General features: G+C 38.6%; 1 protein-coding gene across 2 annotated transcripts in view; it reads right to left on the bottom strand.

The window, feature by feature from the left end:
* The window catches only part of LOC115219205 (protein FAM184A), a 132,220-nt gene extending 106,117 nt beyond the window's left edge, over positions 1 to 26,103 (bottom strand). For both annotated transcript variants that reach the window (XM_036508890.1, XM_029789324.2), the window contains exon 1: positions 25,271 to 26,103. In XM_036508890.1, coding sequence (XP_036364783.1) covers positions 25,271 to 25,429 — 159 coding nt within the window. In that variant the 5' untranslated portion in view covers positions 25,430 to 26,103. The remainder of the gene's footprint in view (positions 1 to 25,270) is intronic.

Consider the following 26,103-nt stretch of genomic DNA (forward strand, 5'->3'; position numbering starts at 1 on the left):
ATCAAGTCAGTAACGGGGGAGGGTGCACTGAAAGTGTAGCTGCCAGAATAAGAATAGCCAGGGCAAAATTCAGAGAGCTCTCACCTCTGCTGGTGACAAAGGGCCTCTCGCTCAGAGTAAAAGGTAAACTGTATGATGCATGTGTACGAACAGCCATGCTACATGGCAGTGAAATATGGGCCGTGATTGCTGAGGACATGTGTAAGCTCGCAAGGAATGAAGCCAGTATGATCCAATGGATGTGTAATGTCAGTTTACATACTTGACAGAGTGTAAGTACTTTGAGAGAAAAGTTGAACCTAAGAAGAATCAGATGTAGTATGCAAGAGAGACGACTGCGCTGGTATGGTCATGTGGCAAGAATGGATGAAGATAGCTGTGTGAAAAAGTGCCACACCCTAGCGGTTGGGGGAACTTGTGGAAGAGGTAGACCCAGGAAGACTTGGGATGAAGTGGTGAAGCATAAGCTTCGAACATTAGGCCTCACTGAGGTAATGACTAGTAACCGAGACTTTTGGAAATATACTGCCAAATGAGACCATAACTTCATGACCTATGCCAGGGGTGTAACCAGCCTGCTTATGTGTACCTTTCCTTCATCGGACACTAAACTCTGCTTGCGAAGACCTGTTGAGGCAAGTAAAATCGAAATCAAATTCAATGACTGGCTTCCATGCTAGTGGAGTGCTAAGAGCGAGATCGTTGCCAGAGCGGCTAACTGGCTTCCATGCCAGTGGCACGTAAAAAGCACCATTCGAGTGTGATCGTTCCCAGCGTCGCCTTACTGGTACTTGTGCTGGTGGCATGTGAAAAAAACATTCGAGCGAGGTCATTGCCAGTGCCACTGGACTGGCTCCTGTGCAGGTGACACGTAAAAAACACCATTTAAGCATGGCCGTTGCCAGTACAACCTGACTGGCCCTTGTGCTGGTGGCATGTAAAAGCACCCACTATACTCTCGGAGTGGTTGGCGTTAGGAAGGGTATCCAGTTGTAGAAACTCTGCCAGATCAAGTTTGGAGCCTGGTGCAGCCATCTGGTTCACCAGTCCTCAGTCAAATTATCCAACCCATGCTAGCATGGAAAGCATGCACACACACACACATGCTCATACATGGCCACATAAATTAACATCTGCATGAAAAACCACCAAACATATATATAAGTACACAGAGCGCCAGCTCAAGATACTGGCAACTTGAGCAGTCACCCAGGGCATCCTGTGGTAGGGGACATCAAGGAGGGCATGAGAAAGATAAAGAAATTTCCATGATTGTCAGCTTGTACATGCCGCAGTTCATCTTCCTTGCAATGCCAGCAACCGTAGGGCCAGCCCTGAATACACTCATATGCACACACACATACACACACACGCACACACCTTTAAACATACGTCTGCACATAGTCTCACACACATACAGAACCATACCCATATGTAGATTTCTACCTACACTATTTCTGACACACACACGCACATATACACATATTTCTACATACATACACATATCCACACATAATGACACATGCATGTACAAACATACTCACATACACACATTCTCCTGCATATGTAAACAAATTTCTACATACATCCACACGCACACACATAATTAACACATACACGTACAAATATACTTGCATACACATACATTCCCCCCTACACACATACACAGAATTCTATATACATTCACCCATACACATATACAAACATAAATTTCTATATATCTCCATATACACCCTCATACAAATGTACAAAGATCCAAAACATCTCTAGTCCAAAAGACTTACCCCTTAAATATTTCTGTTGAAATATGTTACTTTTTTTATCTTAATTGATTTTGAAAATGATGAGGAATTTGCTAAAATAACTTCGTCATTATTAATTTGGTGTTTTAAAACAAAAATTAACAAAATTTTGATGGAAAGTTTTAATTTATATCACCAACCCTTTAACATTCAAATGAAATACTTATTCATTCACATCATTTTAAATTAATCATGGATTACCTCATGTGTAGGCATGCGGCTTGGTGGTTAGGGTATTTCGTTCGTGATTGTAAGGTCATGAGCTCAATTCCCAGTCACACGCTGTGTCCTTGAGCAAGACATTTTATTTTACATGAGTGTTCGGCCTCACAGAAGCAATGACCAAGACCTTTGGCATCATGTCGTACTTGAGAAGGAGACCCATCAAGCTGAGCAAAATCACAGTTGTGGCAGGTACCAGTGTCATGCAAATTGGTACTCAAACCTATTTCTTTACTACCCACAAGGGGCTAAACACAGAGGGGACAAACAAGGCCAAACAAACAGAATAAGTTGATTATATCGACCCCAGTGCGTAACTGGCACTTATTTAATCGACCCCGAAAGGATGAAAGGCAAAGTCAACCTCAGCGGAATTTGAACTCAGAACATAAAGACAGACGAAATACAACTAGGCATTTCGCCCAACGTGCTAACATTTCTGCCAACTCGCCGCCTAATTGGCAATCATACCAGTGGCATATAAATGCATCCTAGTGTCACATAAATGGCACCCGTGCCAGAGGCACATGAAAGCACCTATTACACTCTCGGAGTGGTTGGTGTTAGGAAGGGCATCCAGCTGTAGAAAACCATTCCAAATCAGACTGGAGTTTTGTGCAGCCTTCCAGCATGTCAGCCCAGTCAAACCGTCCAACCCATGCCAGTATGGACAACAGACATTAAATGATGATGATGGTGGTTATGGTGATGATGATGATGATTGCTTCAGTCCACTCAGCTTGCAAAAATGAACTGACCCTGTATTTCAAAAGGGCCAGCCTTGTCACACCCTGAGTCATACTGAATCCTCTTGTGAACTACATTGTCTGTGGAGTGCTCAGCTACTTACATGTTAATTTCACAAACAGGCTGTTCTGTGAATCAGATCATATGGAACCCTCATTGTTGTAACCATGTGTGATTAAGGTTGGTGTAAAAGGCCAGTTTAAATGTTAAAGACTTTTTGCATCACAGATCGAAAGCAGTTTCAGATGAGTTGGTATCAAAAGAGTTAAACAAAAGTCAAAAAAATAACAGCAGTCATTACTTCAAATTTGTTAAACTAACAAATTTGTTAAACTAACAAAATTCTTTTATTTTCTGGATGGTTCCTCTCTGACCACTCATTGGGACTCCTACAGTTCACCTTCTTTCATGCTTTAATTCAAAATTCCTCTCTTCCCACATACACCTACTCAAATCTCACTTTAACTTTTCAGCTGTTCCATTTTTCGTTTTTCTTTTTTTCTTTTTTTTTTTTTACCAAATTCTTTAAATTCTGCCACAGACAGAATTTCTGCTATTTCCTCTTAGCAAAAAAAAAAAAAAAAAAAACCTATTGAGCTGAAATTTTGTCCGTTCTGCAAGAAGACTGTGTTTATTTATTCATCTCTTGTGTTAAGTTTATGCCATGGTCTGGTCTTGAAGTGTCTTTTTGTGACTGACACTAATTGACTGTATTTGTTTATGTTTGTCTATTATTTATTACTTCTTCTTCATCTCTTTGATTGTCTACTTAGTCATCAGCATCATCAGCAGCAGCAGCAGTGACATCATCAGTCACCGTCAACATTAGTTCAATGGCTGTAGTTTATTTCCATGCTATCATCACATCCATCACTAACACTAACAGCACCAACCTACTTATTTTGTTCCTCTCCCCATCCCTCCACCATCATCATTTTAAAGTGCTCCTTTTCAATGCTAGCATTGGTCATTATTAACAGCATCATCATTATCCTCAGCATCAACATCATCAGGATCGTCCTATATCATCATTATCAACACCCACATTATCATCCTCACTGCCGCTACCACCACCACCTTCATAAACACCATCACTATCACCATCACAGGAAATGACTGGAAATAAATCTTATTTATTTATTTGTAGGGAAGGAACAGGGAGGGGTTTATTTTATTTATTTTTATATCAATTTATTTCTGGACTTTTTTGAATTCAAATCTTCAACAGGTATTAATATAATTACACACACACACACACATGCATATCTTAATTCAGGAGACATCAAACTTTTTCAACCATTGACCCCCTTTAGCCACTTCTCCTTCCACATCGACCACCTGCCTCATTTAAAATATCTTAATACTCTACCCTACCCTACCATATCTTAAATTTGTACCAGGTACTGATGCTGGCAATTAAAATGTTAGCTAAAATATACATGTACAACAAATTAAGAAATTCTATTGAAGATGGCACACTTTTTACATTTGCTAAGAGCACCATCCGAGCGTGATCGTTGCCAGAGCAGTTAACTGGCTTCCGTGCCGGTGGCATGTAGGAGGCACCATTCGAGTGGGATCGTTACCAGCATCGCCTTACTGGCACCTGTGCCATTGGCATGTGTAAAAAAATTCAAGCGCGGTCGTTGCCAGTACCACCAGACTGGCCTCAGTGCCGGTGGCATGTAAAAGCACCCACTACACTCTCGGAGTGGTTGGCATTAGGAACGGCATCCAGCTGTACAAACTCTGCCAGATCAAGACTGGAGCCTGGTGCAGCCATCTGGTTTGCCAGCCCACAGTCAAACCATCCAACCCATGCTAGCATGGAAAGCGGACGTTAAATGACGACGATGATGATGATGAAAACTATGTGAAGGGGTATATAGTGTTAAACTTTGAATTTTTATGAAACTGTTTTCGTGGTTAGAAAACGTGAAAAGCGCATCATATTGTTAGAATATCTTTTATTGAAATTGACAACATCAATGTAAGGGATTGCAAGCTACCTACCTACCCATTTACTTAAATGATAATATTATAATAATGAAATTATTGTATACAGTGCTCAGGTGCACCACAACTTGTCAAAAGTGCATATAAAGTATATGCAGTAATGTACAAATGTCTGGAAAGCGAACAGTGTATGAGTCAGATACATGCTTGTGTGTGTATGGAGGTGGGGAAATCAGGTGTAGTGTTGGCGAATCTCAGGAAGCATGGAAGCTTTGAAGGATGCAGTGCTCCGACAACTAACAACTGATGCCGGCAGTCTGTTCCATGCTTCAGCAACTCTTAGCGTGAAAAAATGGTTCCGAAAGTCATGGGAGCTGTGCTGTTTTCTGACTTTGTAAACATGTCCACAGGTGTTAGACAGGTGGTGTTTGAAAAGGTGCTCAGAGTTATTGTTTGTAAGATGGTTAATAATTTTATGGGTGTCTGCCAAGACAGTTGCCAGACGTCGGAGTTTCAATGTATCCATGCCCAGGGAAGTAAGGCGTTCAGAATATGGCAAATGGTCTTTTGCACACCAACCCCCATTTGACCATTTGGCTATCATTGACCTCCTGTAATTCCTAACCGACCCCTATCTTAATTCAACTGCATGTCAGGAAATGGAAACTAAGTCTTCTGAGATTCTCACCTGTAATTCACCAGTATAAAATCTGGGGAGAGGCTGTTGTTATTACAGAGGGAGGTGCTGCTTTCTAGTGTGTTTACCAAAAGGTGGTCGGCAGACTGGTGAGACTGAATGGAACTACTCTGAATATGCTTTCCTAGACAGAAGGAAAGAAACTAGAAGAGGGCACTTCCCCATACCTTAGAGATGGCAGAATAATCCGGGATTTTTGTGTAGAGTTTACCACAGATTACCCTAAGTGGACTGCCCCACTATCAGGAATTCTATTTATTTATATATTTCTTATCTATTTCTCTACTTTCTATTATATATCCTCTGTTATATCCTTTAATGCAGTAGTATCCCACTTTGATTGATGTTAACCCCACATGTTTTTGTTTTTGTAATTTTTTTTGTGCTGTAGCTCATCCTTTTATATTGTCCTCCATGTCTTGGAGCCTTGTGGCCAATAAAAGAAATCATTATTATTGTTATCATATTATTATTATTATAATTATTATTATCATCATCATTATTATTATTATTATTATCATTATCATTATCATTATTATTATTATTATTCAGTAGTTTTATTTTTATAGCATGCTTTCACTTCACTACCGAGCGCAGCTCTGTGTGCCTTGGGTATGTGCTGTGGTTTGTTGTGGTGCTCTGATGGTTACTGTATTGAAAGTGTTTTGCGTAGGATGTGTGCAGTGCCCAGTAGTGCAATTTTCTGTATGTTATATGTGTTTGTAAGTCCTGGTGTTTTTGTTATGTATTTGTCTGAATATTTTTATATCATACCTAATGCGCCTACTATGATCGGAATTGTTTCTGTTTTTAGATTCCACATTCCAGTTACCTCTATTTCCAGGTCTTTGTATTTTGAAAGTTTCTCCATTTCTTTTAGAGACACATTGTCATCTGCTGGTATTATTATTATAATTATTATTATTATTATTATTATTATTATTGTTATTATTATTATCATTATTATTATATTATCATTATTATTATTATTATCATTATTATTATTATCATTATCATTATTATTATTATTATTATTATTATTATTTTTATCATTATATAAGGTTTCATTGAGTGCAGCACCCCAGGTATATTCACAGAGCCTTTGAGACTGGGGAGAGAAAAGGGAGGAAAAGCCATGACTCATTCGTTGCTGTAGTTAAGAAGTAAAATGCCTCAAGACATCCAATAAATCAAATGCTTGCAACAGAGTAGGATTCTCTAAAGGAACCCAAAAGCTAAGGCATGGTGGTGGTGGTGGTAAACTAGATGATGGATCAAGTCTACCATCCAAGGACAGCTAATGTCCTTCCCACAGACATCCATATTATTTCTATCCACCCAATTTAATTCACAAGCTACCTACTTACCCATTTACTTACTCTCTCTCTCTCTCTCTCTCTCTTGTTATATATATATATATGAATTTTATATATATATATGTATTATATATATATATATATATATATATATACATATATATATACATATATACATATGTATATTCTTTTATTCTTTTATTTGAGTCATTTGACTGCAGCCATGCTAGAGCACCACCTTTAATCAAGCAAATCAACCCCAGAACTTATTCTTTGTAAGCCTTGTACTTATTCTATCGCTCTCTTTTGCTGAACTGCTAATTTACAAGGATGTAAACACACCAGCATTGGTTGTCAGGTGATGTTAGGGAGACAAACACAGACACACAAACATACACAAACACATGCATGTACATATATATATATATATGACGGGCTTCTTTCAGTTTTCATCTTTTTTACTTGCTTCAGTCATTTGACTGTGGCCATGCTGGAGCACCGCCTTTAATCGAGCAAATCGACTCCAGGACTTATTCTTTGTAACCCTAGTACTTATTCTATCAGTCTCTTTTGCCAAACCACTAAGTTACAGGGACGTAAACACACCAGCATCTGTTGTCAAGCGATGATGGGGGGACAAACGCAGACACACAAACATATACACACACACACATATATATATATACATATATACGACAGGCTTCTTTCAGTTTCCATCTACCAAATCCACTCACAAGGCTTTAGTCGGCCGGAGGCTATAGTAGAAGACACTTGCCCAAGGTGCCACACACACACACACACACACATGCACAAATGTAAATGTTAATGTTAAAGTAGTTAGATTCTAAAGTTGTAAACAATAACAAGCAATTAAAGAAAAATAAAAGGACTTGTAACAGAGTCAAAATTTTTTTATACTTCGATAAAGTTATTTGGATTATTATTATTCATTACTTTTATGTTTATCACGTTTTTATTGCACTACTGAACATGGCTCTGCGTGCCTTAGGTATGGGCAGCAGTTTGTTTTTGTGCTGTTTATTTTCACTGTATTGATGTGTGTGGTGCCTAGTAGTGCTATTTTCTGTATGTTATTATTATTATATAATATAATATAATATAAAATAATATAATATAATATAATATATGTTAAAGAGGAATGTGTACTTCATTCAGTTAATCACTTTCAAAAAGTTTGCTATTAAGTCATTAACTATAAAACTGAATATTTATCACCTGCAGAAAATCCATAGGTATACACTAGATTAAATGAAGGTTGAGCTAGAGAAAAATAAATGACATTTGATGCTGAAGTGAATGGATCTACTTGAAATGATTTCCTCTCTTATCAGCAGCTGTTTCAGAGTCAAAAATCTCTGTAGTCTCTAAGGGCACAGATAAACTCAAAAAAAAGCAGACACTAAGATTTTTTCTTCTTTAATAAAATAATTTCATCCCTAAAATACAGATTTAATCACATTTTTATTGAAAACAGTTCTGAATGTACTCTTCCAGTCTATTTTAAATATTTTTGTTTATAACAACTGATACATCTATCTTGCTATGTAATGTTATTGTTGTTGCTTAGCCTCAGGTCAACCCTAATAAAGCAGACCTATAATCAAAAGTATTCTATCCTCGACCATCCCATCTTATTTCCAGATACAATGTATCTAGGACTACATTATTCAAAGTGACCTTTTTAGTAAGAACCTAAAGAGATTTAATCAAAAGAACAGGAAGTAGCCCTAATGTTAGCAAGCCCTCTAAGACTGGTGAGACTGATGTGGTTTGTGTTCAGCTTGAACATGTATCAGGTAAAATATGGAGGAGAATGTGGACATAGGTTTGGAAAAAGTGGTCAGTGTTGGGCCTTTGTAATAAGACCCAGTGGAAGTAACTATTGGAGGTGAAGTGAGTCAGTTGGGTGAGCTTGAATGGCACTGTGTAGAGATGGTGTGCAACTCGATAATTCAGAGGAACAGAACCTACTGTTAGTAATGGTTCTATGACGAGTCTTCAGTCTGACAACATCTTAAGAGCCATTCATCACTAATGTGGTGGGAGGTGGAGCTAAAAGACAATAATAACTTCTATGCTTTACTTACTACTTCTAACCACTAAAGTGATTTTCCCTACTAATTATTTATGTCCCCTGGGTAACAGGCACAACCTCACACATCCTGTCATCCCATCTGAGCAACCGTACGGGGTTTTATCACATGGAAATTTTTTAGCTCGAGCTCTCTTTCTCTGTGGCGAAAGAAGTAGTATGGAAGACGAGAGTGAAAGGAATTGCAACAGGCATGTTCATCTCCAGTCTCGAGCTAATCGACTTTTTCGTTTTCCACATGAAACGGAAAATAAGGCTGGAGAAGAAATGCCTGTCGCAAAGTGTGTTTCGTAAAAGATGGAAGTCTATAGCAAGTATGTTGCGAGTGAAAGAACCTGTTTAAACGAGAATGTAAAATAGGAGAAAGCAAAGTCTTTAGTGTGAGTATGTGGTTTGTGGGGTCAACCGCCTCCTCCGCTTCCTATTTTGTTAATCACTCATTCTCATTTAATTGTATATATTTTAATTGTTTGTTTATTCATACGTTTGTCTCATTCGATACCCTGACCCCAACGTTTGTTTTGTCTGCCCCCCCCCCCGTATTGTACCCTCTTTTTCTCAACCTTATGGTGAATAAAGAAATACTCTCTCTCTCTCTCTATATATATATATATATCTCCACTAAATCTAAATTTAATGTAATCCACTATTTTCTTATCAGCAATGTATGTATACAACAAGACTGGACAATTTACTCTTAGGAAAGTTGAGTTTAGAGGGCCTATTTGATGCACAGGGGTGGCTATTTTTTGTTTTTGCTTTCAATTTTCTTTTCATCACGCATGCTGTCTTAATTACAACTTAAGCTAGGTCTACACTGCCTGGTATTCTCTTATCATGGAGAAAGTGGGGGAAAGAGGAGGAAATGAAGGAAAAGAGATCAGGAAAAAAGAAAAAACAGAACAAAAGAAACAGAAGAAATGGAAAAAATGTGGAGAAAGTCAGATGTGAATTAGAACAGTTTTGAACATGCCACTTAAATACTGAACTCAAACTGTATTCAGAAAGTGAATACCTTGGATTATGGAGAATACATTTCAAAAGTTTCACTTCCTACTTTGAAAAAAATAATGTTAACAAAGGTGTTACCGTTGTTGCTGTTGTTATCTAAGTCCTGATCAGACTTGTTCCAGCTGGCCTATAGATAGCTCATGAAAGAAATAGGTGTGATTTATAGATTTAGCGTTCCAGATATGCTATGTCTCTATCTAAGACAGGAATTCACAATGCAGTGTGGCAGTCTAGATGTGTTGCATTTAATCCACTATTTTCTCCTCTAGGAGTGTACGGGATGTCCAGGGAAGGATAACACCTCTGATGGAAGCACTTATGTTCTTTGCTATGGGAACAAGTCGTCACTTTGGTCTCTGCCTAGTACCTATTTCTCACCTGTAACTCCATGAAGCTGCAGCAAGCACAGTGGCCTACACCTTGGAAAACTGTTTCAATAAGTGAACTAAAAGTGTGGATAACTGCTGAACCACAAAACCTCAATAAGTTAGAGTTTGTTTATTTGAGTTTGTGAAGACTGACACCAGTTGACCAAGGAAATAAGAACAGTGTGACTCTGACAGTCAAATAAAATTCCAGCAAGTATTATGGAATGTTAACAGCACAATGAGACACTATAGAAATCCTGGTCATCCACTGCATCCAGACATAACTTCAGCCATCTTGACCTTTGATAGCCACTGGATCAAAACAGGGGTGCACATGTGAGTGAAGCTGACACTGCACTATTCTCCTTCACTTCAATCTAATTCACACATACATCATTGTGTCACATAATGCCACAATCATCATTTTATGGATGAATGGACAAGATTAATATCTTCCTGAATATCTATTACTGTTTAACCCCAAGTCGGCTTTGATCTAACAAAAATATGATCAAAGGAATTCTATTGATAATCACTCCATCTTTTCAGACACAGGTTATCTCACATTATTGAGTGTTCCAAGGGCAGCCAGCAGGCAGAATCGTTAGCATGCCAGGTGAAATGCTTAGCAGTATTTTGTCTGCTACGTTCTGAGTTCAAATTCCGGCGAGGTCGACTTTGCCTTTCATCCATTCAGGTTTGATAAATTAAGTACCACTTTCTTTACTGCCCACAAGGGGCTAAACACAGAGGGGACAAACAAGGACAGACAAATGGATTAAGTCGATTACATCGACCCCAGTGTATAACTAGTACTTAATTTATCGACCCCGAAAGGATGAAAGGCAAAGTCGACCTCGGCGGAATTTGAATTCAGAACGTAACGGCAGACGAAATACCGCTAAGCATTTTGCCCGGCATGCTAACGTTTCTGCCAGCTCGTCACCTTGATAAATTAAGTACCAGTGAAATTCTAGGGTCGATGTAATCAACTAGTCCACTCCCACAAAATTTCAGGCCTTGTGCCTACAGTAGAAAGTATTATTGAATATGTCATAATCATCCTCCTCCTCGTTACCATCATTCTTATGTCCACTTTTCCATGCTGTCATGGGTCTGATGGAATTTGTTGAAACTGATTTTCTAAAGCCAGATACCCTTCTTGCCACAAGCCCTCACTCATTTCCAAGCAAGATAATATTTTCCCATGGCCTGATATGTTTCCAGGGAAGACTGGAAATGAATGACACTGCTTCAATGACAGTGCTGACACAACTACCAAACAATGCCAAGAAGAGGCACACAGATACATATAAAGTATACATATACAACAAGCCTCCTTCAGTTTCTATCTACCAAATCCACTTACAAGGCTTTGGTTAGCCCAGGGCTATTGTAGAAAATACTTGTCCAAGGTGCCATGAAGTGGAACTGAACCCAAAACCACATGGTTGAGAAGCAAACATCTTAACTACATAGCCAGATCCTTTTTTTTTTTTTTTCGGAAGTGATAAGTAGGATGAGCTACCCAACAGAGGGTACTTTATTGACACATCTTGTATACCACCTGCAACTTACAGTCATGGATACAACAGAGTTAGGCGAGGTGGTCTCAGTTGGAGCATGACAGTCCTTGTATTTATCCATGACAGAGTAAATCCCAGTACATCAGAAGCTGATGATATCATCAATGCAGCACAAATTTTATGTGCATGTTGGTGCTTTAACATTTGTCTGAACCAAGAAGAATGCACAGTGTTCTTAGAATGGTATAATGAAGATGTTGGATAATTGGGGTCACTGGACATGGTGTGACTGGAAATACATGTGTTACAGCTTGCTGCACTAAACTGTGTCCCTTGAGTATTTTTCTTTCAAGTGATGAATTTGTGTGCAGCCTGTGATGATGTGTAGTGTACTATTGCATGTTTGTTATAAAGTTCATACTGGATGTAATGTTCTTTTCATAGAAGGCGGCACGTTGGCAGAAACATTAGCACACCAGGCAAAATGCTTAATGAACATTACCTGGAAACATAGCTGGACTATTGTGGCTGTGTGGTAAGTAGCTTGCTTACGAACCACATGGTTCCAGGTTCAGTCCCACTCCATGGCACCTTGGGCAAGTGTCTTCTACTATAGCCTCGGGCCAACCAAAGCTTTGTGAGTGGATTTGGCAGACGGAAACTGAAAGAAACCCGTCGTATATATGTATATATATATATATCTATATATATATATATATATCTATATAAAACGACCACCCGGAAGGCCTCCACGACGGTGGAGTTACAATTTCAGGGGGACGATTGGGATCACATGGATGAGAAAGGCATGATCCAGAGAGGAGTGGACAGTGTGCTGTGACCAGCGGTGTCAAAGGATGCCTGACGGACTGATCGGACAAGGTGATATATATATATATATATATTTATATGTATGTGTGTGTGTATATGTTTCTATGTTTGTGTTTGTCCCCCAACATCGCTTAACAACCAGTGCTGGTGTGTTTACATCCCCGTAACTTAGCGGTTCAGCAAAAGAGACAGATAGAATAAGTACTAGGCTTACAAAGAATAAGTCCCGGGGTCGATTTGCTCAACTAAAGATGGTGCTCCAGCATATTTGCAGTCAAACGATTGAAACAAGTAAAAGAGTATTGTATAAAGTATTGGACAACCAATTGATGGATAATGAGTTCAAATCCATTGCAAGTACTTTGTTCTATCTCTGGATACAGTCATCCTTTTTTTATCATCTTCGTCATATTTATCTCTGATGTCTCTCTGTTACTGAAAACAACTTTCTTTTCTCCTGTGTTTGGAAATGTCTATGCTGTTACCCAACAGACAGAAATAGTAGCCGAATCTGCATCAAACCATGGCCTGATGACTTCAAAAAGGGGACAAAATGGATAATGGAGAAGTCAATTACACTGCAGCTAGGGAAAAAAGAAAAGGGATAGTCAGAGTTAAAATTGCCTTTGATCAATCTAAGCTGACTTGAGGATACACAGCAACAACAATATGGAGAATTACACTACTGTACATACACACACATCTATGTATATATGTGTGTATATGTATGTATATATATTTATGTATGTATGTATGTATGTATGTATATATATATATATACACACACATACACATAAATATATAAAATATAAGTATAAATATATATATAAATAAACATGTTGTTATACATAAAAACATTAATATCCATACACAACATTAGGCATACACCACACACACACACGCAAACACACACACAAATACACACACCACATGCTGTACACACATGTCCTATCTAATAATGAAATCAGTGTTAGTATCTCATCAGAACTAAATATAAACCAGAAAGCTTCTAGCTGAAGCCAAACAATGGTTCCAGATTGATGTCAAACAGATGGAAAAGATTTCTGATATGATGAGTTAGCATGCACTCTCTGCTATTCCTGTGTCGGGGTAGAGATATACCAAGGTACTTCAGATGGTGACCAGGATGGGGGTGGTGCTTTGTTATGGAGGCCAGAGTCAGCAGAAGCAGTATTTGTATACTTAAAGATAACAATAATAATATTAATGGTTTACAACATTAAATAATAATGATTTCTACTAAGATAAACGCAACAAACTTGCAGAGAAGGATGTAGCACATTATATTCTACCCTTCACTTCCCAAGAGTAATAATTTTTTCGGCGATAAGCACAAGGCCTGAAATTCGTGGGGAGGGGGCTTGCCAGATTACATCAACCCCAGCGCTTGACTGGTATTTATTTTATCAACCCTGGGAGGATGAAAGGTAAAATGAACCTAAAACCAGAAGAAAACCTACTAAGCATTTTAGCCAGCATGCTAATGATTCTGCCAGCTCATCACTTTCCCAATAATAATAATTATTCTTTCTACTCTAGGCTCAAGGCCTTGAAAATTTTGGGGTAAGGGGGCTAGTCGATTATATCGACTCCAGTGCATAACTGGTACTTATTTAATTGCCCCCAAAAGGATGAAAGGCAAAGTCAACCCCGGTAAAATTTGAACTCAGAACATAGCGGCAGGCGGAATACTGCCAAGTATTTCGCCTGGCATGCTAACAATTCTGCCAGCTCACCACTTTAATGATGGTGCATAACTGGTACTTATTCAATTGCCCCCGAAAAGATGAAAGGCAAAGTCAACCTCAGTGGAATTTGAACTCAGAACGTAGCGGCAGACGGAATACTGCCAAGTATTTCGCCTGGCATGCTAACGATTCTGCCAGCTCACCACCTTTCAACTGCACAACTGGTACTTATTCAATTGCCCCCAAAAGGATGAAAGGCAAAGTCAACCTCAGTGGAATTTGAACTCAGAACGTAGCGGCAGACGGAATACTGCCAAGTATTTCACCCGGCATGCTAACGATTCTGCCAGCTCACCACCTTAATGATAATAATAATAATGATTTCAAATTTTGGCACAAGGTGAGCATCAAACACAGCTGTCCACTTACTTCATGGGCCAAGTTAAAAGCAATAATGATTTCCACCATAGACACAAGAGAGATGTAGTCATTTAAATTTACTACACATACACACACCTCCCCTAGCACTTGACTGGAACTTCAATTTATCAATCCTTGAAGGATGGTCAGCTTCAGCAGTATTTGAACTAAAAATGTAAAGAGATGTAATGGACAACCCTTTTGATATCAACCCACCTACAGTCCTGGTTTTACACAACAGACTTCCTGTTTAAAACGTTCTAAATTTAAACCTTCCTTCAAAATTTCATGTTACGTTCCAAATGCCAGTCAATAACAATGAGACTTATTTGACTGAATTCTTCATTATTTTCAAATCTAATTGAAACAAAGACAGTGTATTTTAATAATAATATGGTAACAAAAGGATAACTCCATTGCTGTACAAATTCTACCATCTGGCAAGGAGTCCAAGCTAATGAAGAGCCTGTACGGGGTTGCTCAGCCCTATAGAAGTAACAGCTGAATTTGTCTCAAATTACACTTTACTATCTATAAAAAAAGAGTGAGAAATACATTGGGGCATTTAATCTGTAATAAATGCAACAAAAAAATGGGATGATGATGGTTGAAATTCTTTTAACCAAAGATCTGCACAATCAGGGCTGAGCCACATCTAAACAACAATAACAACACATCACTTAGTTTAACGAACATTACTTGGAAACAGCTGGCTTTAACAGAGGATACTCTGTTGCAAGCATGTAGGTCAGGTCTCCCGTTAGAGGGAATCTTCGGATCTTTTCGGTTTGAACGGCAGTTTTTTTAAATAATTCCCACGTAACTAAACACTTTTAAACTTCGAATACTGGTAGAATGTGTTTATAAAACATCTTTTTCTCTTGGCTTTATTGAAAAAATTCTATAGTTTGTAAGATATTTGTTGTTTTTTTTTCTTCAATTTCTGCAATTTCAACCAATCAATGACGTCTGTTGAGGTAAAAAAAAACATTCTGTGCCATATGAATATGTCTCTTGTTTAAGAAACAGATTGGGTTTATTTACATTTGTGAAGAAAAAAAGATACCCTTCCCCCCATCCCTAACCCTAAAACAGATTGAAATGCAATAGATCGATACTAGGGTCATAATTATGGGTGACAATTTCATATGACACCGTTAGAAAAAACTGCAGTTCAAACTAAAAAGATCCGAATCTTCTTTCCCTCACACTAAACTAATGTCAGAGACCCTAAAAGGAGTCACAGACACTAGTCTTCCTCCTCTAAGCTGTTTACAAAAAAATAAAGTGAAAGAATAATGGTAAAACACAGCAGCAGTAGATAATACATGTCAGTGTATAAGATCATTTTTAAGTAACTACTGCATCATTAAAAATATAGTCACCTGCTCTGATAAGAACAACATTATACACAGCAGATAAGATAGGATGAACCCGGGGAAAGGAAGTTACAGATGGAAAAACCAGCTATCTGATCTGACATGAGGAATTCAAACTAAATGAGGGAACTTCTATAGGGTCACCGAACCTACCAAAAAAATAGTCAAATATCCCTCAAATCACATCCCTATTACCATAGAAAAAAAATGGAAGGACACATTGGATATAGTCGTGGATATAAATTAAAATGGGGTGAAACTTTTCCTCAAAGGTTTTCTTGATCAGAGCTGACCAGGGACTAAACTATAAGGACAACAACTATGTTTTGGATGATGAACTAGCAAGGAAGACTCTACATGGTAACCTAACCTACAAGAAAAAGCAGCCAAATCTCCCTCAAAACACACCTTGCTATCATTATAAAAAGGGCATATCAGATAATGTAATTTTAAGTATACACAATGTCTTTTGGGGAAAAAAGGATGAAATAAAATTCAGAACAGTCATGGCAGGAATGCTATTGAGCATGGGTCGTTTTGGCCAAACCTGACCTGAATTCAAATTGCTACAAACACACACAATAAGCTAGCAGAGGAGACACTAAGTTAGGAGTTCTCAACCTGGGTGACCCTACCCCCTCAGAGTGCAAGATAGCAATTCAGGCGGCATGATGAAAAGAAGTGTATAGTTTACTAAAATCACGTTTCTGAGAAAAATTATTTAGAAATTCTTAAAGATAACTTTGTACTGTGAAGCACACCAAGAAGTTTGTCTAGCTATTTTATGTGGTTCAATTTCAAAAGTAATAAGTTATCAGAAAATCAACTTTCTCAATATCAAATACGATATTATTCTTGTCAGTGGAGTGAAAATTAATCAAATATTTCTGAGGAGTATGGAGCATAAAAAAAAGATTGAGAATAACTGCTCAAAGTAGTTACTTGACCTACTAGAAATAGCAGTTAAATGTATCATATTTAGAAAAAAGAAGACACACTGGATTACGTAGCATGTGGTATGTTAACTGTGTCATCATTATCATCATCGTTTAACGTCCACTTTTCATGCTAGCATGGGTTGGACGATTTGACTGAGGACTGGCGAACCAGATGGCTGCACCAGGCTCCAATCTTGATCTAGCAGAGTTTCTACAGCTGGATGCCCTGCCTAACAACAACCACTCCGAAAAAAAAACCACTCAAAAAAAAAATTAGGGTGTAGTCAGGACTAAAATGAAGTTTGCTTAATCATGATTGATCCAACAACAAAAGCTATTTGGAACTACCAGAAACTAAGTTAAAGATAAAGAATTTCTCAGCAATGTGGCAACAATTAATTATATGTTATATATAATAGGGCAGCAAGCTGGCAGAATCACTAGCGTACACGGAAAAATACTGAGCAGCATTTCATCTATCTTCACATTCTGATTCAAACGCCACTGACATCAACTTTGTCTTTCATGCTGTCAGGGTCAATAAAATACAAATCTTTTCGGTTTGAACGGCCGTTTTTTCTAGCGGTGTCATATGAAATTGTCACCCATAATTATGACCCTAGTATCGATCTATTGCATTTCAATCTGTTTTAGGGTTAGGGTTAGTTAGGATTAGGGTTAGGGGTGGGGGAAGGGTATATTTTTTTTCTTCAGAAATGTAAAAAAAACCAATCTGTTTCTTAAACGAGAGACATTCATACGGCACAGAATGTTTTTTTTTTACCTCAATAGACATCATTGATTGGTTGAAATTGCAGAAATTGAAGAAAAAAAACAACAAATATCTTACAAACTATAGAATTTTCTGAATAAAGCCAAGAGAAAAAGATGTTTTATAAACACATTCTACCAGTATACAAAGTTTAAAAGTGTTTAGTTATGTGGAAATTATTTTTAAAAAACTGCCATTCAAACCGAAAAGATCCTAAAATACATACCAGTAGGTCAGTGAGGTCAATGTAATCAACTTAACTCCTCCCCAAAAATTGCTGGCCTGGTGCCAAAATTTGAAATCATTTATATATCACATATAGGCTTTTCCTATATGAAGTGGGGGTCAGCTGGTACACTATTCTGGGGGCCCAGAGAACAAAAGAGGAATTCATAAATATCTGATGAGCTCATCCTCCTCCACCCAAAAAAAAAACATGCAGCCCCTTTGAACTTTGAAAAACCCCCAACCCTCTTTTTCAGTCTTGTTCTGCATGGCAAAATTCTTCTTAGAGACCCTGCACATAGAGCAGTAGAGTGGCAGAAATGGTGTTTCCTATGTGTCAGTCATTATTTAACCCAAGGTCAGCTCTGATCAATCAGACGTGTGATCAAAAGATTTATATTTGTAACCATCCTGTCAGCTAACAGACAGTTAATAATAATGAAATTATTGTATACAGAGCTCAGTAATGTACAAATGTCTGGAGAACGAACAGTGTATGAGTCAGATACATGCTTGCGTGAGTATGGAGGGGAGAAAATCAGGTGTAGTGTTGGCGAATCTCAGGAAGCATGGAAGTTTTGAAGGATGCAGTGCTCCAACAACTAACAACTGATACTGGCAGTTTGTTCCATGCTTCAGCAACTCTCAGCGTGAAAAAATGTTTCCTAAAGTCATGGAAGCTGTGCTGTTTTCTAACTTTGTAACTATGTCCACGAGTGTTAGATGGGTGGAGTTCGAAAAGGTGCTCAGAGTTATTGTTTGTAAGATGGTTGATAATTTTATGGGTGTCTGCCAAGTCAGCTGCCAGACGTCAGAGTTTCAATGTATCCATGCCCAGGGAAGTAAGGCGTTCAGAATATGGCAAATGCCTGATGGAGGGTATTCTCTTGGTTGCACATCGCTGAACGGCTTTTACCTCCAAGTCCACTTTCATCAAACCAATCTATAAACATCCCATCTTCATTTCAAACTATGTATCTAGGACTACATTATCCAATACATTTTTCCTCTAACAAAAAGGAAATGGTCAAATGAGTCAACCAGAGAAATGCTTAAGAGAGTAAGCTTTGGACAAGAAAGTCAGATAGGATGTAGAAAGCAGGACGCCACCCAAAGATAACCTGAAGACAGGCAGAAAAAGGAATGAGGATAAAATGAATGACATGGAACAAAGTGAAAGAAAAATACAGGACAGAACACTGGAAGACTGCTGTGAAGAACTTGTGTTCTGCTAGAAATCCAAACAAGACATCATCATCATCATCATCATTATCATGAAGGTGAGGTAAAGTTGAAAGGAAATTTGGCAGCTATTTCTAGAAGGTCAGGTGGCCATATAGAGGCTACTTCAGTCAGTCAGTATTTATACGTGTTATGTGTGTCATTACAGTGTGTGTGTGTGTGTGTGTGTGTGTGTGTGTGTGGTTGTATGTGCACACATGTAATGTTTGTGTATAACAATACAGTACGTTATGTGAATGTGTATGACAGAAGCGAGCTTTGTATACATGAGAATATTATACCTTATCCATTGTTATGCATGAATCAGTACAGAAATTTTACATACATGACAGTACAGTATATGTTTGCAACAGTAGAGCATGTTATGTGTGTGTCACAGTATAGTGAGTTATCTGTATGTATGACAGTAGATCATCATCATCATCGTTTAACGTCCGTTTTCCATGCTAGCATGGGTCGGATGGTTCGACTAGGGTCTGGGAAGCCAGGTGGCTGCACCAGGCTCCAGTCTGATCTGGCAGTGTTTCTACAGCTGGATGCCCTTCCTAACGTCAACCACTCCGTGAGTGTAGTGGGTGCTTTTTACGTGCCACCGGCACAGGTTCCAGGGGAGGCTGGCATCGGCCATGATCGGTTGGTGGTTTTTACGTGCCACCTACACAGAAGCCAGTCAAGGCGGCGCTATAGTAGTGTTATGTGTTTATCAGTAGAATGTTGTGTATTACAGTATATGTAGTATATCACCATGACCGACCAGGCTATCAGATGTTGCTACACATCTCTGGTCACAATGCGCTTCACACTGCTTTATCCTTCAAATGATGCCACCCCATTGGCTAAGCGAGCAGGCCAACAGAAGAAAGACTGAGAGAAAGTTGTGGCAAAAGAGTACAGCAGGGATCGCTACCACCCCCCTGACGGAGCCTCGTGGAGCTATAGGTGTTTTCGCTCAATAAACACTCACAACGCCCGGTCTGGGAATCGAAACCGCGATCCTATGACTGTGAGTCCACTGCCCTAACCACTGGGCCCTTGCGCCTCCATGTAGTATATATAGATATATAATTAATCCCAAAAAACAATGAAAGAACACAAGAAAAGACAACAATGCAAGGACGTGGTACATGCAAAGTATTAAAAGATGCTCATATATATATATAATATATATATATACACCTTGAGAGAAAAGTTGGACTAAAGAAACATCAGATGTGGTGTGCAAGAGAGACGTCAGCGCTGATATGGTCATGTGGCGAGAATGGCTGAGGATAGGTGTGCCACACCCTAGTGGTTGAGAGGACCTGTGGAAGAGGTAAACCCTGAAAGACCTGGAATGAGGTGGTGAAGCACAACCTTCAAACATTAGGCCTCACCAAGGCAATGACTAGTGACCGAGATCTTTGGAAATATGCTGTGCTTGAGAAGACCTAGCAGCTAAGTGAGACCATAACCCGTGGCCTATGCCAGGTGTGTAACCAGCCCACTTATGCGTATCTTTCCTTCATTGGACACTAAACTCTGCTTGCAAAGACCTGTTGAAGCAAATGAAATCGAATCAAATTCAATGACTGTCACCCATGCCAGTGGAGCGTTAAGAGCACCATCTGAGAGTGATCGTTGCCAGAGCAGCTGACTGGCTTCCATGCCGGTGGCACATGAAAAAACATTCGTGCGAGTTCGTTGCCAGTGCTGCTGGACTGGCTCCTGTGCAGGTGACATGTGAAAAACACCATTTGAGTGTGGCCATTGCCAGTTACACCTGACAAGCCCTCGTGCTGGTGGCACGTAAAAGCACCCACTACACTCTCGGAGTGGTAGGTATTAGGAAGGGCATCCAGCTGTAGAAACTCTGCCAGATCAGATTGGAGTCTGGTGCAGCCATCTGGTTCACCAGTCCTCAGTCAAATCATCCAACCCATGCTAGCATGGAAAGCGGACGTTAAATGATGATGATGATGATATATATATATATATATATATATATATAAATCTTGCCGAAACAGACCTCACCTATGCTTGTACCATGTAAAAAGCAACAAGTTCGCTTAGTTACAGAAATCTGGTGTAGGTTACTGCCTGGCCAACACTTGTCAAACTGTACCAACCATGCCAGCATGGAAGGCAGATGTTAAACGATGATGATGGTGTTGAAATTTGCTTAGAAGATATGTTAACCTCATAAAGAGATGGTTATATCCAAGGAAATACTGGTTCTATACCTAGTATTTTGGGGAAATTAAATTTCTTTAAATCAATAGGTATATATTAAGCATATAATTCATGTTCAGTTGGGTCGGCATGTAACAACTTTTTCTCTGATGAAATTATTCCCATAACACATAAATGCAAATTTAAAGCATAAATTTGTAATTCACTAATTGGACACTAATGGAAACAGCTGTAAGAAGTAAAGATTACCAATTTTTTAATAATAGATAATTATTAACTTTCAACTTTCCATTTTCTTTCCTTCAATTAACTAAATATGAATTATATGTGTGTGAGTGAGGGTCATTATACAATGATATTTGCTAACCAGGACAATATGTTAGGTATGTGTAATAGAACAATGTGTATGAGCGCATAACAGTACTGTATGATATATATTTGTGTATATATTACATATGTGTAACAGTGTGCTTGTGTGCATGTATGTATGCATGACTGTATAGTGTGCTACATATTTGCAAGGCGGCAAGCTGGCAGAAATGTTAGCACGCTGAGCGAAATGCTTAGCCATATTTCGTCTGCCGTTACGTTCTGAGTTCAAATTCCGCCGCGGTTGACTTTGCCTTTCATCCTTTCGGGGTAGATTAAATAAGTACCAGTTATGCACTGGGGTCGATGTAATTGACTTAATCCGTTTGTCTGTTCTTGTTTGTCCTCTCTGTGTTTAGCCCTTTGTGGGTAGTAAAGAAATATATATATTTGCCAGTACATTATGCACTGTATCTGTTATAGTGAGGTGTGACATTTCATTTCAGTGTATATACAGCATGTTGAACTGTACAGTTTGTTATGCAAGTGATAACATTATGCATCATATATGTAATAATACTACATCTTACATATACATTGCAATAAAATGTATGATATTTGTGAACAATGTAACTGTTCAGCCCAAGGTCAGTTCTGATCAAGCAGATCCATTATCAAAGGCATTGCAGCTATGGTCAAAACATATTTGGCATTCCTTCGATAGAACTTGACAAAACCAAAACATTTCACTTCGGGTACTTCTGTGGAAGCAAATGACAGTTCAATTCTGTTTTCTGCTTGGAAATTTGAGGATTTTATATACACACATGAAAGAAGTAAGAACAAATATGCAAGGCTTTTTTGTTCTTCAAGTTTAAAATGAGACATTGCTGGCATAATTTCGTTATATCTATACTCCACAACCCACGAAAATACCCAAAGTGAAATGTTTTGATTTTGTTGAGTTATATCGAAGGAATGCCACATATTTTTTCGTTGAAGGCAAGAGTATTTAAAACATTTCCCTTTTTTGTTGCAGGGGAACGATTAGCAGGGAATGTGACTGCTATTGTTAGCCTGCTGGGTGACCATGTAGAGTCCCTTTCATTCACTTAAATACAATGTGTTATCGATATGTGACAATATAATAGCGTTGCATACACAGTACAGTATATTGGATTTTACATACAATTCAGTGTGTCAGGTACACGTGGCTGTACAGTGTAACCCACCCACCCCCGGGGTGAGCTCTGATCAGGGCAGACCCTTAGAATGCAGATAGACAGCTAAACAGATGTTATTCTAGTTATAATGCCTCCCTCCAGTTGAGGACAACGCTACACATTCTGATATGTAGAGGTTAAGAATAAGGTTGTAGTTTGACAATCTGGACATGTTGAATTGTCTCTGCTGTCCAGTCCATTTCTGTATACTTAGGCCTAGATATATTTGGCCTGAAGTAAAAAAAAAAGGGGGAGACTGAATGCTCACAGCTGGGTTATTGTTCATCATAGAACTACTTCAACTGGGTTGATCTGGGGGGTTTAAACAACAAGTTTAGATTTGACAAGCCAATGATATGCTAAAAGTAGTAGCCAAATCTTGACTCATACTCTATCATCTTACCAAGACAGAACTAGTCATGCAGTCCTAGAGACACTATGGGCAAAAAAAAAATGTAAGCTGTTCAAGTGAGAATGTATTTTACTACAGATCTGCTAGCTGTTCTACAAAAGTCTGTCCTACTTTAAACTAAGGGGCAGCAGATACCCAGCACCAGGTAAATAATTTACTTGAGATAGCTGCTGTGCAATAGTCTGTCCCTGATTAAACATTTTAAGAAGGACTCTTATTAGAGTGTAGTCTTAAATTACTTTAAGAACAAACATTAGGTTCTGAACTTTTCCAGAGCACCATCCATCCATTACAGGTCACACTGTAGATATATCATCTTACAGCACAAGCTAACAAATTAGCCTTTTCGTAGTTCCACGGCCTGTTAAAAATAGTAGTCAAATCTCCCTCACACTACTTAAAGGGAGAGAAGTTAAAAATTGTAGTCCAAAAATTATATTATGGGTCTGGAAAAAAACTGTACTGTCATGTCTGGAATTCCTTAAGGGTTCTTAATATACCAGCGTCATGTTACAGAATCCCAGTCTGAGTCAGCAAAGGTTAAGTAAGCTAGTTACAGACACAATGCAGTAATGGCGTAGCAAGGGTTCTCAGCTCCCCCGACCCCTGTCCGTCTACCCACGAGAGAAGGGAGGGACACCGATACTTTTGATGTCCCCGCCGTAAGTTAAGACATGTTAGACTAGAGGTAATTTTGCGTCCCTAAGTAAGGTGAGCCTTGCTGCACTTTTCCAAGATAAGAGGTCCCTCTCTCTCCGGCATTTAAAAACTATAGATTGTTCTGGCATGTTGCCCGACGCCGTATTGAACCATTATCTATGATTCGTGAACCACAACGGAAACAATTAAAATAAAGACACGCTGTCAGTCTTAATAGAAGAATATTTTCTATCATGGACTAAAAGCCAAGAATTTCATGAGGAACAGTCGATAAAATCGTCTAAGTGTACTTTATTTTATCGATCTCGTCCCAAAATCAAAGCAGTTAAATAAGAAAAATTTGTTAGCTTTTGTTGCTTTTTTAAATATTTTACGAAACAAGTTCGAAGGAGTCCAACAATATTCGTTTTTAGTACGTGTCCCTAAGTTGTCGTTTAACCCTGGCTAACTCTTGCTTGAGCAAGTCTATGGTCAAAGGAATTCCAGCCTTAACCATCCCGTCTTTTAGCATATTTAAAATTAGGTGATCTAATATCGAAGTTTTGCCTAAATTATATTGTTTTTATGTGCCTTCCCTATTCTTAAAGACGGTCAGGTGTACTGAGGGAGATTTGGCTGTTCTTTCTAATAGGTCAAGTGGCCACATAGAGGTTTCCTCGTTGGCTCGTGTCGATGGTGTTTAACCACAGGTCAACCCTGATCAAACGCATGAAGAACGGCGTTCCAACCAAGACGAATCCGTCGCTTTTTTTTTTTCTGTCAGGACCACACTGTCCAACATAATCTGTTGTTGCATAATACCAAATCAGAGCTAACTGAGCAGAATTATAATCAAAAGAATTTCAGACATGACCATTCTGCCTTTTGTACATCAAAAAGTAAAAAAAGCCAGTATGTTTTTCCTTTAAAAAAAGGAAGGAAGAAAAGAAACGTAAGGTATGATTTGATGGGGGTTTGGCTGCTATTTCTAGCTGGTCGAGCGACAACGTAGAGGGTCCCTTATCTGTTCGCTGACCAGAGGATTGATTGCTTCCTACTCCGTCCCGAAAGAAGAAAAAGGGATGAAAAAAAGGACGGTATGTTATGATTTGAGGGAGATTTACGATATCTCTCCAGAAAGCCGGGCGGCGGTTGTGTAAAAGGCTTGCTCCCTAAGTCTCGTGTCCCCCAGGTTATTCTAGTAGTTTGGGTCAGCAGAAGAATTTAAGAAACAGGCAACTTACCTTCGTCAACTGGGCGATTTTCTTGGACATTTTGTGATGCATGTCGTACGTAAGATCTCCGTCTTTTGTTGACGATCCATGAGGTAAAGTGGCAAATTTAACATTTTGCTGTTGGTAGAAATTATTTGAATAAGACATTCTGGTGCTGCCAGTCGCCATTTTTTGGCTTGAAACCAAAAAAAAATAATTAAAAAAAAAACAGCCCCAGAAATGGTATAGAAACAATTTAACAACAAGAAAAAATAAAGAGTAAAAAAAAAATTGTTAAACTTTCGAAGATTCTTGCTTTTATAAGTATTGTAATGTAGATAATATTGTGGTTCCTCTGATTGTCGGGTTTTATTTCATTGTAATTATTTTTAATAATGGGTAAATCATAATGTAAGAATAATAATAATAATAATAATAATAATAACTATAGTCGAGTTAGATAACGAAAAGTCTGCGTAGTTCTGCGATGCTTATTATGAGATTTGTAATGACAGGAATAAGGGGGGGAAAAAAAACTAAAAAAAAACAAAGTTGGTTGACGAAGATCTTGTTATAAAAATGATCCTAATAGTAATAATGTATATAATCCATCCACGTTTTAACTCCCAAAAAATTTTCGAAGAAGTAGCAACTAAACCATGATTGTTACTTGATTTCCTTCCATGACCGAGCAAACGGCTCTAAGTCACCGGCATCTCAACAACAACAACAGCAGTAGCAGCAACAATAAAGAGCATCACCACCATTTAGACTCCGTGGTACCAAGAACAGCGCACGCCTCTGTTTTGGCTTGCGGTAACTATGTTACCGTGTGTACATGGCTCTGTGTGTGTGTGTGTGTG

The sequence above is a fragment of the Octopus sinensis genome, linkage group LG14, assembly GCF_006345805.1.
Source record: "Octopus sinensis linkage group LG14, ASM634580v1, whole genome shotgun sequence".
Lineage (NCBI taxonomy): Eukaryota > Metazoa > Mollusca > Cephalopoda > Octopoda > Octopodidae > Octopus > Octopus sinensis.